Source organism: Puntigrus tetrazona, chromosome 8 (assembly GCF_018831695.1).
Source record: "Puntigrus tetrazona isolate hp1 chromosome 8, ASM1883169v1, whole genome shotgun sequence".
Lineage (NCBI taxonomy): Eukaryota > Metazoa > Chordata > Actinopteri > Cypriniformes > Cyprinidae > Puntigrus > Puntigrus tetrazona.
Genome location: NC_056706.1, coordinates 23,941,354 through 23,955,377, shown reverse-complemented (window position 1 = coordinate 23,955,377; position 14,024 = coordinate 23,941,354). Strand labels below are relative to the sequence as shown.

Genomic DNA, 14,024 nt, shown 5'->3' with positions numbered 1-14,024 from the left:
AATTGGTTAAATTTATAAATATCAGCAGTACATAAACAAAACTAAATAAAACAAACATAAAAGGTCATTATATCTGGTCTTGAGAAAGTACATAGCGTGGTGTATGGAGACACACACCACACTACGGGCCGATCTGGCTACAGAAGCGCACCTTGTTATGTTTTGTCACTTTCCTTATATAAAACAGGGATGTTGTTTACTCTCTTTTTGAAGTCCTTTTGTTCCTTTGTTCCTTCTCAGATTACTCTTATTGCAATACAGGTTTTTGATTTCGCTCCTTACAGTTCTAGATTACTCCCAGATTATCTCATTTAATAAATAAATAGGATGATAAATAAAATAAGTGCTAGGCATTATTAATAAATTAGTTAGTTACTGCCCGTCACGCCTGTAGGTGCTTAGGGCAGCACGCTGTTTCCGTAACCAGCTTTGTTTTCTAGGACCGGGTGGTTAACCCTGTGCCCAACCCCCAACCTGGAGGACCAGGGGTCTGCTCTTCGTCTGGCCTCTAACCTTCGACCTGTCTGGCAAGGGAGACCCTACCAGGAGCGTATAGCTCCTGCCAGCATAGCTCTCAGGGTCATGGAGACACACAAGCCCCCCATCCACGGCAAGGTGGCAGCCCATTCTGGGGAGATTTTTAATAAATTAATACTATGATAATACTAAGATGACTTCACTCAAGGGTTCTGTGTGTCACTGAGTTACACACTTAGCAAGCACTGTTAGCAACATAAACAGTCAATAATACAGAATTAAAACTTTTCCGTGCATGTATTTGGGCAAAATTAATTGTCTGTTATTTATTTAATGAAGTATGAGTTTTTTATTTATTTTATGAGTATGAGATCACACCCTTCCCGTCTCATAAATGCTTCTCATGTTGACATATGTTTGTGCGTGTGTCTCTGTGAAAGCCCGCAGTTTCCAACATGAGATGGGAATATTATTGTAGTTTTCTGTTTCAGGTTTGATTATATATGTCCATATGCCCATATGACAATAACTTGGACAGAATGGACACACTATTGAGGGACGAAAGGGGACACATCTGGAGTCAAATTAACAAAATAAAACAAAAACTGAGTCAAGGAACACATGGGGGGAACAAAACATAACAAAACCAGCCCTGAATCCTGACATAATCGGACACATGGGAAGGGGGGCTGGGAACTTTGGAGGCAGCTCAGGAGGAAGACAGACACCTGGAAGGGGGCAGGAAGACGGACTCCAATGAACTCCAAATGATAAAACAAAACCACATTTATACAACTGGACTAGTCCATATGACTCACACAGGGGAAAGACAAGACAACCACAACAAGTAACAAACTATTAAAATAGATAGAAAATAAATAAATTGAAAGAAACAAGTATTAAAGTATTATTTAAGAATAAACCTTAAATCAAACACAACAAGACAATTTAAATCAATAAAGAATTAAACAACCCTAAACTAAACAATACTGGTCCTCCCTCTGGGGGAGGGAGTAATTGCTACTAACAGCTAAACTATTAGCTGTTAGTAGCAATTAAGCACATATTAATGCCTTATTCTAAATGACAATTTTTTCATCCATAATCTAACCAATACCTAAATAACTTACTATCTATTAATAAGTGGCAAATTAGGAATTTATTATTCCTTATTCTAAAGTGCTATCCATTTTATTTTGATAAATTAGCAAAACTGATATGCTTCCTGCTATTGTTAAATGCTTCAAGGAATATCCTAAGGATAGTATACTGTAAGTGTTAAGGCAATAAAAACAAGTTTTACACCCAAATGTGTTATCATGTTTTTACCTAAACACAAATGTTGTTACAGTAGCTAAAAGTCAAATGTCCATAAAGGCACAGAATGATTCGCAAACATTTATAACTTTTACAAATGATAAGTAATTTCAATAATTGAGTACTGCAAAAACATGAAAAAATGGACAAACAATCAATAAATGATTTGTTAGTGTGTTTAAATAGCAGAAGTCTGCATTGACAGCACAACAAACAAAATGTGAATAATGTGTTAAAATGAATATTGTGTAAAGTGCTTAATATTACTGATTCAACTTTTTTCCACATTTGTAAATGTAAAACAAGAACAAACAATTAAACAAAAAATGCACTGTGTAAACTGATATGAACTGAAGTTAAATTACGTTTCTTAGTATTTAAAAAAAAAGTCTTTTAATCATTGTAAACCATCTGTCAAATTAAATATGTAGATTTTCAAAAGTTTTGTTAGCCATTTGATTATTTATTTATCATTAAACTCTTATGCTGGGTAAATATACAGAACTGTAGTTTTATATCTCAGTGCGGAACTTGACAGTGGTGTTCTTCATCTTCTGTTTGTAGACCTCATCAAACTGTTCATTTTGTGCCACAGTGAAATGGTTTTTCCAGTCTCCAACTTTACCTTTTGAAACAAAATGAAAGAAGAAGAAGAAATAATTTTAAAAAATTACTGAATTGAGAAGGAGTACGTAGATTTACAGTAGTAGTTCTTTAACCTTTCCTCATGAAGGGTGAGATCTTGAAGTCCATGACTGGGATTGTAGAATAGTTTGTCATCTTGTTATGTTTCATGGCATCAAACTGAACCCCTTTTGTTATTTTCTCCTTCTGTTCAGCTGAAGTGGACAAACCCAAGAAGGAACACAAATGCGCCACCTCACGGCCTGTGTCCTGAGGAAGACAAGTATATCAAACATACCTTACTGATTTTATGCTAATATGGCTGCTAAAAATGTAATTTTATATACTCAACTTACCTCAACCATATCCTCAAAGAACATATACAGTAGGTTAGAATATGTTTGCTTTTTCTGCCACCATCCACTGACATGGTCATACCAAGGACCGAATACTCCTAAGGGTAGTAAAGTGTGGATGTTCTTCAGTGCCAAATTACTTGATTCAGGTTGCACATAATAGAAACATTTAATCTTTATAATCACCCAGTATTCATGTAGATTGCATTGATGTGAACATTATTTAAATTCTGACATAAAAATGGTTCTGTAAGCCATTTTACCAACATCTTGCCAAAGACTTTTTGTAATCTTAATGATGGTGTCTAAAGTTTTAACATAGTTTTTTGCTTCAACAACGTATAGAAATGATAATACTCATCACACAAAACAGAAAGCAAAGAGAAGGCTTTACCAAAAGCTTATGTCACTGACAAACACAGGTAAAAGTTTCCAGTCTTGCTACAAATTATATTTATTTACATAAATGTAAATAACAATGTATGGGTTTTAGTCCAGTTATAATAATTCTCAGCTGAGCGGTGCTCAGATTGAAAAGCAGCAACAACCATCACTTAAAATGTGATATGGACATTTTAGTGGTTTTAGTAATATCCACATTGTTATTCACCAATACAATGTAATGCATTATTTAATATTTCACTTTTCAAATATTTTACTTACTCTTTCCCTCCATAAATGTCTGAAAGAATGTGTTCCAATCTCCTGGTTCAGGTTCTCCCATATTCATTCGATCAAAATGAAAATAGGAAACTGCATTGTCTTTCGCATTCCGTGCTACATATACAATCTAAAATAAATAGAAAAACATTAAAAGAAACACAATTTCATTATATTCAGCTAATAAGCCAGTAGTAGAGACAACTTTATATTTATTAAAATTAATAATTTTCCAAGCCAAACTGGTTTCACTGATCAGTGCAATCTATGTTTTAAGATTAAAGCATAGTTGAATTAAGCACTGTAGTAAGGTGCTTTGCACGATTAAAATTAAACTGGAAATTAGGAGCTGGGCGTCCAGCCAGAGGAGAACTGGCCCCAACTGAGCCTGGTACCAAGGTTTTCTTTTTTTCCATTCTGTCACAGATGGGGTTTTGGCTTCTTGCCGCTGTTGCCACTGGCTCGATTAGTTGGGGACACTTTTCTCTTATTCGATGCTGTTCAGTGCTTTGATACTGATCTGTATTGTTTAAAGTGCTATATAAATAAAAGTGATTGATTGATTGAATAGAGTACACATTTCTGAAGCTTACTTTGAGAAATAGTTGGCGAAGAAAAATATTTTGATTGTCTTTCTTTAGCCATTAGTGTGACACTTGTGTGTCCTTGCCCTATGTTTTGCTTCCTTCATGTGTATATTTGGCTTTTCCTGTCCTGTTCTCGTTTTGTCATTAGTGTTTCATTGAGTTTGAGGTGTGTGTCTGTTAATGACATAGTCCTCACTGTTTGCCCTACATTAACCCTGTGTTTCCAGTGTCCCACTTTGGCTTTTATGTCTTCCTGTCTACCCTGTGTTCCCATGTTGGATGATTAAAAGGCTCTCATTTGTATGCTGTGTGATTCCTCTGATATCCTTTCAGAACGATTGTAACAATTATTTATTATTATTATTAGAAAATAATTTATATTATGCAAAGAAATTTACAAGAAAAAACATTTCCAACTGTGAAGTTCACAAGTTGTCTCTCTTTTTAAATTATTTGTCATCATATAAAATCAACATGTGCTGTTGTGAATAAATAATTAATAATTAATTAACAGTTATTATGAGATGAGGACATGCAGTCCTGAAGGATCATGACACTGATCCATCAACAAAGTACTACAGTGATTTGCTACGGCCCGTACTAAATTAAATGAAGCCCTATTTACCCTTGAGTTCTGCTCCCAGAAGGACTTAGGCACAAGCTGAACAGGTAAATGAGTTTTGATGAGGCGAGGAGAAGTGGGCAGATCATCAGCCAGTTGTGTTCCTGTAAGTGAAATGTATAAAGTATATAAATCATATTTGTCCCTCTTTTTCACTTGGATAGGAAGCAGCAGCAAGGAATGTTATTGTTCTTGTTCTTTTAACATGATTAAAAGACTCTCATTTGAATGTTATTGTTCTTTTAACATGATTAAAAGACTCATGTTAAAAGAAAATTATATGTTCTGGTATTGTTTTTGCTAATGTTTTGATTTAAGTAGGAAGATTGTCATTGTAAATTGGATGTGGACTCAAATGTTGTTCAGATATTAAATTTTGGTTTAAAGTAAAAACCTAACCTTTGTTTGATGAAGCTCCAATTTCATTACACAACTCAAAAAAATAGCATTACCAGCTTCACTTATTATAAACCAGATTGACTTTATTTATTTCTTACACAAATAAAATATCTATATTAAGATTAAGAGGAGTAACAGATGTTGATGTCTGTTTGAAAGTAATTGTCTGATAATGCATGAAATGCAGCTGGATGGCAGTAAGTGATTTTTCGAAATAGGAATCAGTACCAGAATCTCAAAATGCCTGAGTTTTGCATTGTTTATGAAAATTCTACTCGGTTAAATTGAAAAAAGTGAAAAGTCAAGAAACTGACCCTAAAACATAGGAGAAATGTAACATGTCTTCATAACATGTCTTTATAACACACACACACACACACACACACACACACACACTATATAAATAAAAGTGATTGATATAAGGATCACATAACATATGTTGTGTTTTTCTGTTTATACCTTTCTCTTGTTGAAACTAAAAAATCCTAAACCCTAAAAAAAGAAAAAACACTATAATGAACATTCTTCATTCAATATTCTGTAGATATAGAGCTAAATTTTTTTTTTGAATTTTATACAGAAATGTAAAATCACCATCTTTTTCCAGCCAAAGTGACTTGAGCGCACCCAGTGTCGTAATAATAACTTGTCAACTCATAAGAACAAACTTCCAAAGAGGACTTGAATGCAACAACTGATTATTACTAACTCTTTATTGTGATGATCTACCAACAGACATTCTACTGTCTATATGTAGCTTTTCAACAACATGTCAGCTTATTATAACACTAACCCTACCAGTCTACTAATACTATACTAACACTCTAATGAATGTTTGTTGACATGTAGGTGTTATTCTTCATCTGCTGCAGCTATGGCAAAACAGCAGGATAACATGTGATTAGATGATACTGGGTGCTTGCTGATGGTTAAGAAATCATTATGTATAAGTCTAATTACTAATATTATTAATTCAAATGTTCTACACACTCATTTGAATTAATAATATTAAAAAGTCTTTTAGTTTTCATTTTATTCAAATTTAAAAACATCCCAACATTTGCTGCAACCTGTGTTGTTAAAAGCGCTATATAAATAAAGATGATTGATTGATTTAGAAATTTCCTTATTTTTGAAAGAAAAGCACTGTTTTTTTCATTGAGGATAACTTTAAACTAATCAGAAATACACTCTATATGTGATAAGTGATATGTGATAAATGACTATTTTAGCCGCAAATGTCTGGTTTTTGGTTCAATATCTACATATGTGTATAGAGGCCCATTTCCATCAACTATCACTCCAGCAGCTGTTGTAATGGTACAATGTGTTCGCTCATTGCATCAGAAGGCTAATGGATGATTAGAAAACCCTTGTTCAATCATGTTAGCACAGCTAAAAACAATTTATCTGGTTAGAGAAGCTATAAAACTGAACTTCCTTTGAGCAGGTTGAATATCTGGAGCATCACAATTGTGGGGTTGATTAAATGCTCAAAATGGCCAGAAAAAGAGAACTTTCATGTGAAACTTGATAGTCTATTCTTGTACTTAGAAAAGAAGGCTATTCCATGCGAGAAATTGCCAAGAAACTGAAGATTTCCTACAACGGTGTGTTCTATTCCCTTCAGAGAACAGAACAAACAGGCTCTAACCAAGGTAGAAAGAGAAGTGGGAGGCCCTGCTGCACAACTGAGCAAGAGGATAAGTACATTAGAGTCTCTAGTTTGAGAAATAGACAGGTCCTCAACTGGCAACTTCATTAAATAATACCCGCAAAACGCCAGTGTCAACATCTACAGTGAAGCGACTCCGAGATGCTGGCCTTCAGGGCAGAGTGGCAAAGAAAAAGCCATATCTGACACTGGCCAATAAAAGAAAAAGATTAATATGGGCAAAAGAAAACACACTGGACAGAGGAAGACTGGAAAAAAGTGTTATGTACAGAAGAATCAAAGTTTGAGGTGTTTGGATCACACAGAAGAACATTTGTGAGACGCAGAACAACTGAAAAGATGCTGGAAGTGTGCCTGATGCCATCTGTCAAGCATGGTGGGGGTAACGTGATGGTCTGGGGTTGCTTTGGTGCTGGTAAGGTGGCAGATTTGTTCAGGGTAAAAGGGATTTTGAATAAGAATGGCTATCACTCCATTTTGCAACGTCATGCCATGCCCTGTGGACAGCGCTTGATTAGAGCCAGTTTTATCCAACAACAGGACAATGACCCAAAGCACACCTCCAAATTGTGCAAGAACTATTTAGAGAAGAAGCAGGCAGCAGGTATTCTATCTATAATGGAGTGGTCAGCGCAGTAACCAGGTCTAAACCTCATTGAGCTGTTGTGAGAGCAGCTTGACCGTATGGTACACAAGAAGTGCCCATCCAGCCAATCCAACTTGTGAGAGAGGCTTCTAGAAGCGTGGGGTGAAATATCTCCAGATTACCTCAACAAATTAATGCCAAAGGTCTACAATGCTGTAATTGCTGCAAATGGAGGATTCATTGACGAAAGCAAAGTTTGAAGGAAAAAAAATATTTCAATTACTAATCATTATTTCTAACCTTGTCAATGTTTTAACTATTTTTTACAACTTGTGGTGGTAAATAAAAGTGTGATTTTTTTTTTTTTTTTTTTTTTTAATGGAAAACACAAAATTGTCTGGTTGACCCCAAACTTTTGAATGGAAGTGTATACACACACACACACACACACACACACACAAACACAGACATAGACACAGAGACATAAATATTAAATTTAGTAAACACTCATACTGTGATCTCAGACCTGATGGTATCCCTTGAATACACGACTCCAGGAATGGCACTCTCATATAAATAGGCTGGGAAGTCTGGCGCTCTGGAGCATCATTACCAAAGTACAGAAGGTCAAGTATATAAGAAACCCAGGTGGTACCTAGATAGTGTTAAAAACATGACAACTGATGAAATCATTGTAATGACTAAAACTTTCTGCATGGTCAGTGCATTACAGCATGTGTCATAAATCTCAGGCGTTGGACCTGTATAAAAGATTTCAAGTTTAACACTAATCCTAATATATTAGGGTTATATAAAATATAAGTATTAAATATTATCTATACATTAGCATAGTATATAGTATATCTTACAATAAAAAAGGCTGAATGGTGTGGGGGACCAAACAACTTGTTTCTTGAAGTGTCATCCTACATCATCATCTCTCACCCATACAAAGGCAACATCATCATGCAAAGAATCTGCACAAACGATCATGGGGGCCCAAAGTATCCAATCAGTTTTACTTTTCTAAATCCTTTATTCTGAAAGGCCTCTTTGAAGTGGTTATTTTTAAGCACTTCAGTTTGGAACAACCCTTCAATATGGCAGCCAGGATTGTTTTCACTCCGAAGTGCTCTTCAGAGGGTGATATATCCTGTTTGCAATGCCGTGTTCATGTTGATACTGAGACTCAAACCTACTACCTTCAGGTTACCAATCTCACTCTTTATTAGGTCACAACTGGATCTAGATTGCCTTAAAGCAAGTCAAGGAAATTGTTAGAGTGGTCAAAATTTCTCCTATAGGGTCTCAGCTGAAGAAATGCAGAAAATTGTTGAAAATTGAAAATTGTCTTGGGGTCAGCAAGCCTAAAGATGATCAAACAGCACAGATTTTCTTTAAGAGGGTAATCCTGTTTTGCAATCCCATTTCCCTGAGCTGAACTGGTCTAAATTTACATTTTATGTAATTCAATTGCATACCCATTTTCCATCCATTTAAATTGCATAGTTTCTGCATAGGCAAGGCAGGTTTTCATACACAATTGTAATTGTACATAAAACAGAAATAAAATAATATAAAATTGGAAAAATATATATTTAAAACAAAAACAAAACAGAACATCTAATTGTTGCAATGTTTTTGAGATGAGGCTGTAAATCCTTTCCTTTTGTTGGGTTAAAAAATTCCTTCATAATGTAGAACTTTGTTTCCCTATCTGTCCATCACTATGAGTTATGTTGTGATGACAGACACAACCCAGATTTAGTACAGGAGCACACTGAGGCAATCTAGCACATCCTGACTTGGTGTGATCATCCAAATGCCATCACTCCGCTGCCCGCCACGTCTCAGCCTGCTCATCAATTGAGGTCTCCCTCCTGCTTTGTTCCACACAGCTGTGAATCGTCACCTAGGATGGCGTGTCCAGCCTCTCGTAAGAGTGTGGACTTGGTGGCCTTGATAGTCTGGTGTGATGAGACTGCAATCTTAAGCCGATCTTGGAGTCTTAAATCAGGCCCTTCTTTCAAGCTACTGTTCAAGATGTTGAAGCAGAGCAGCATCATCAGATGCTTTCAGCCCCAGGATTGTGTTGCAGTGGTCAACTTTAAGAGCGCTTAGTTTCATGTCTCAAGTCCTCAACAGAAGATTGTTCTACGGTTTGCATTTGAGGATCGAGCATGGCTGTAAAAGGATTCTGCTGGATTCAGTTGAGCTAAGTTCCTGTCTGTAAATGACAGTGTTCCTGACCGCACTCACTTCCATCAAGAGGGTCAGGGATTTCTAAACATTTCGGTAGCAAATGCCAGTCCAAACTGACTGTCCACATGTTACCTCCCTTCGGGCAGGATGTGGCCTCCGTAGTGCCCTTCTCAGGTCAGCGAAATTTGCTGTAGGGCATAGTGACTGACAGAACATTTTGATTACATATGTAACTCTTGTGCCCTGATGGAGGGAATGGGGAAATTAACCTCAGAGTGCCAGGGATCATTCCTCAGCTCCTCAGCAAAGTGGTTGCACCTGAAACCTTTTTATACCCATATGTCGGGGGGTGGCTCAAGATGCAAATACATCACTAGCCAAATTTTGTTGGCATTTTCTCTTAATTAAGCAAGACCTCAAGTCTGTCATTACGGCATACTGTCTCTGTTGCCTCAGGGAATGAGGGTTACATACGTAACCAAGATGTTTTCAGCCACAGATGCGTTGCTAAATTTTTGGAAAAATATATATGAATTTTTGTTATGGGTTCTCTCTTGAAGAAGCAGTGTTTGACATAATGATAATCATAGCAAAAGACAGAACAAAATATGTGCATAAATGTGCATAAAGTCTAGAGAACTGATTTTTAAAAGCACCCTTAGTCATTATTTCTGAAACCTGTTTGATGTGCTTTCATTGCATATACAAAAACAACAAAATACTAATTCACTAAGTAAAATAATTTAATAAATAAATATTTACAACTTGAACACTTAACTATTAACAAAATATTTAACCTAAATATTAACAAAAAAATTTGAGAATCAGCTTGCTTCTATGTATTTTGCTGAATCAGCTTCCATCTTTTCAGTTAGAAAAGCCTACTCTTTACCTAAATAAAAAAAAAGCTCCTTATATGGCCTTCAGTGATTCAAGAACAACCTTTGAGTACCATCTGATTTAAAAGTACCTCCATTTAGAAATTTACTAAATTACCCCTGGACACCATGAGACACATTTATTCTGGGAATTCATGTAGCTACATTTCATGGATGTAGCCATGAAAAAACACCAACCAACTCCAACAAACAAGTTGGATGAAGTTGGCCATTGGAATTAGTATGAAAAGTAAGAGTCATGTTCACACTGCACTAACAAACAGCAACCAACTTTCACTGACTGTGAAAAAAATAGATGATGAATAAAGCGAAAGATGCTATGGGTGAAGCCATGGTTGCTGTCAGTCGGATCAAAACAAATTCCAGCCAACACCTATAAGCTGGATACACACCACAAGATAATCAGGCTGATTTTTAGCCGATTTCACCCTTTTTGATTATCCTAGGTAATGTCCTGTTTATCTTGTTGATTATAAAGATTATTTTAGCAGATTTTCCTGTGGTGTGATTGGTGCTAAGAGTGACTGAATCTGCTCTGAAAAACATTGGAGGCAGTCTGATCACAAATCATAAATATTTTAGCATGTTGAATATTGAAAATCCTAATGTGTGGGGAGGAGTCCCAATAAAAAATTGCACATAAGATCTGGAAATTATTAAGTAAAACAAAACAATATCGAATTAGAAAGTGAGCTGACAGAAGACTGAAGCATGATAACAAACACAGTCACAGTGCAGCTCAAAAGGATCGGGACAGCAGAGATTCAGGATCAGCTTGTTGATTTGTGGCAACAGAGTGTTTATACAATGTGTCCTGGAAAACATATTTATTCTTAATTCTCGAGAGATTTTGTGAGATTTCTTGTGTTCACAGTTGGTAATCTGGATGAAAATCTATTTGTGTGTGGTATGCTGTCTTTGCCACATTGTGGCACACCACACACTATAGAAGCAAAATCCAGAATTTTTTTTTTTGTCCTCATGTTTGTCGTCTCTCAACCTGATGCTGTTTGTGGAGTTGTTTTTATTTTCTTACCTCCAACACTGCTTCAATACTATTTGAACAGTGGAAACACATGAACACTAAGAGGTGTCTGGACTTTGCTGTGACTTGTGAAAGAAAGTTTACCTGTTTCATTCAGGTGTGACTGATGCATATGAATCATTTATTGATTTGTTTACATTAAAAATATGTTTGAATTATGTTCCTAAATGGATGGAAAATTGTTATACAACAAGTACATAAAATGTACATTTAGACTGAAACAGGTTTTTTTTGTGTGTGTTTAGAACTGGAACTGTATGGGTGAACTGAAGAGGAGAAATACCAACATGTAGCTGGGAATCTAAAGGGTATGGAGAGATTCTGGATAAAGGAATCATCTCTGGTCTCTTGTTTGGTGTTCTCCAAACTTATCAGACATTGTAGGAAAAGACTCTGAGCTGCTATCTTGCTACAGTGCAAAAAGTATTGCATAAAAAGGGTAACATTTATTGTTGACAACATGTATTAGAGAAAACCATTTTATAATTTGTATATTTCTCCTTTTATTTTTAATTAAATTTTTTTAAAAGAAAGATTTTTGTAAAGTTTGTAAATTGTGTTTTTCCAAACTGTAAAGTGCCCTCACCTGCTTTAGGGTAAGTGGCGATTAGAATGTCATCAGGTCTTGCCTGAAAGTTTTTCACCTTTTCCCAGTTGTCAGTGAAGTAGTGGGTCATAGAAATTCCCTCAAAATCAAACAGCTCTGGTCGACTAGTTAGTTTCATCTGTAATATTGAAAGTGTCGGTTTAATGCTAAAGCGACACAGCAATGAATACTCACTAAAAAGTCAACGTATAACAATCAATGTGAAAGCAAACAAGATTTTAGATTATGAATTAATAGGTATGTTAATTTCATTGTCATAGAATTGCATTTTATGAACAGAAGAAAATATGTTGAATAATGACAGGGATATTCTTATGATGTAAAGCACTGCAGTTTCTACTGCAATATTATTTTTACCCTTCCAGGTTATTTTCCCAAAAATATGTTAAGGAAATTTACTTACTGAGGACATATCATGGATTTCCATTATGATGAAAAAGTGTTGCTCCTTTGAGTGAGTTTTCTTAATCCTGTATTTTTTGCTCCTCTCTTCTGCGCTCAGATGTTATCTTGCAGCTCTTCCGTGTTAAACTACCTTTCACACAGTCATGCAATGCTCATGTCTACAAATCACAGCTTATCATATCTTCTGTGTGCTAATTAAGGACAATTTCCAAACATCAACATTTCAAAAAGGTGGTAATTAATTGCAGTTAAATATTAGAGTCTTAGGAAACCTAAAAACCATTTAGACATCTGCATATAAATGCTAGATTCATTCTTGAAATTGCAGTGATTAGGAAAATATGATATTTTAAATTAGATTTAACTGACTTTGAATAAGTAATCAAACAGTATATTTAAACAAAAAAAAATTACATAAAAAAGATTAATTACTTAATTACTGAAACATTTTTTATTTAAGGTGAACTTAAGAATTCAGTGGTGAACCGCCAAAATCTGGAATCACTACCTAATAAAAATTTATAAGATGAATTGAGGCACTTTATATTAAATGTATTAATGGGTAGGGAGGGTAGGAAATTAACATATTTACAAGGATGAAAATAGCACAAAATGATGAAATACTATGCATTGTTTTTAAGTTAATACCAGGATTGCAGTTTGTCTGGACAAAGTCCAATATAGTATTGCTTTACTGCATATAGTCAAAAATTAACGTTGTAAATGACCCAGAGTGGTTAAGGTACAGTTGATCACAAATTTGATCATGTGACAGTCTAGGTCAATGGTGAAAAATATTTTTTTAAATGAAAGAAGCAATGCAGGTTTTATAACTGTCATTCTGGCTCTGTCATGACAATGTTAATATTTGACTATATGCAATAAAGCAATACTAGAGTGGATCCTGGTATTAATCCTAGTATTAACTTAAAAATAAGCCATAGTAGATCCCCTTTTATGTTAATTTCCTACCCTACCAACCCGTTAATTCATTTAATTTAAGGTGCTTCAATTCATCTTATAAATTTTTATTAGGTGGTGGTTCCAGATTTTGGATGTTCAACACTGAATTCTCTTCCTTAATTATTGAGCTCAACTTAAATTCTTTTTTTTTCAGTAATTTAATTTTTTTTTTGTAATTGCTTGAGTAATGCTGTTTGAAATACTGTGAGTAATTTTTCAGAGTCAGTTAAATCTAATTTAGTTTAGAAACGTGGTTGGAAATCATTACTTCATTACTTCAGTAAGTGTATTATATTAGTTTATTTAAATGTATTTATAGTTTGTATGATTTTTAAGCCTTACAATGCTGGCCTAGGAACACATCAAACTCAGCGAAATCAAGACGTGCAACAGTATACTTTTGCCAATAGAAAGAGCTCACCAAATAAGCAAGATCAACTAACAGGAAGAACCAAATAAGAGCAAACAGGAACTAAACCAGGACATAAAACCAATACAAAACAAACAGATACTGTTACACCGCTTTAGATTCTTTACGTCTATTTTATAATTAAACTTGACCCTACCCCTTAAACCACTCTTAACTATACCACAAAACCT

The 14,024-nt window shown here is 35.1% G+C and overlaps 1 protein-coding gene across 1 annotated transcript; it reads right to left on the bottom strand.

Annotated features, from left to right (window-relative positions):
* Window positions 1-1,787: 1,787 nt before the first annotated feature.
* LOC122351094 (cytosolic sulfotransferase 3-like) lies at window positions 1,788-12,617 on the bottom strand. Its single transcript, XM_043247962.1, has 8 exons — window positions 12,460-12,617; window positions 12,036-12,174; window positions 7,830-7,958; window positions 4,647-4,747; window positions 3,438-3,564; window positions 2,775-2,872; window positions 2,514-2,688; window positions 1,788-2,419 (listed from the first exon to the last, which is right to left on the bottom strand). Exons 1-8 carry the CDS (start codon window positions 12,481-12,483, stop codon window positions 2,307-2,309), a joined length of 906 nt encoding a protein of 301 aa, XP_043103897.1. The 5' UTR covers window positions 12,484-12,617; the 3' UTR covers window positions 1,788-2,306.
* Window positions 12,618-14,024: the final 1,407 nt, after the last annotated feature.

Coding starts and splice junctions, on each gene's coding strand:
- LOC122351094 (XM_043247962.1), bottom strand. CDS start 12,483: ATGGAAATCCATGATATGTCCTCA. Junction 12,175..12,459: donor AAATCCATGATATGTCCTCA/GTAAGTAAATTT, acceptor TCAATATTACAG/ATGAAACTAACTAGTCGACC. Junction 2,420..2,513: donor CTCACCCTTCATGAGGAAAG/GTTAAAGAACTA, acceptor TTGTTTCAAAAG/GTAAAGTTGGAGACTGGAAA.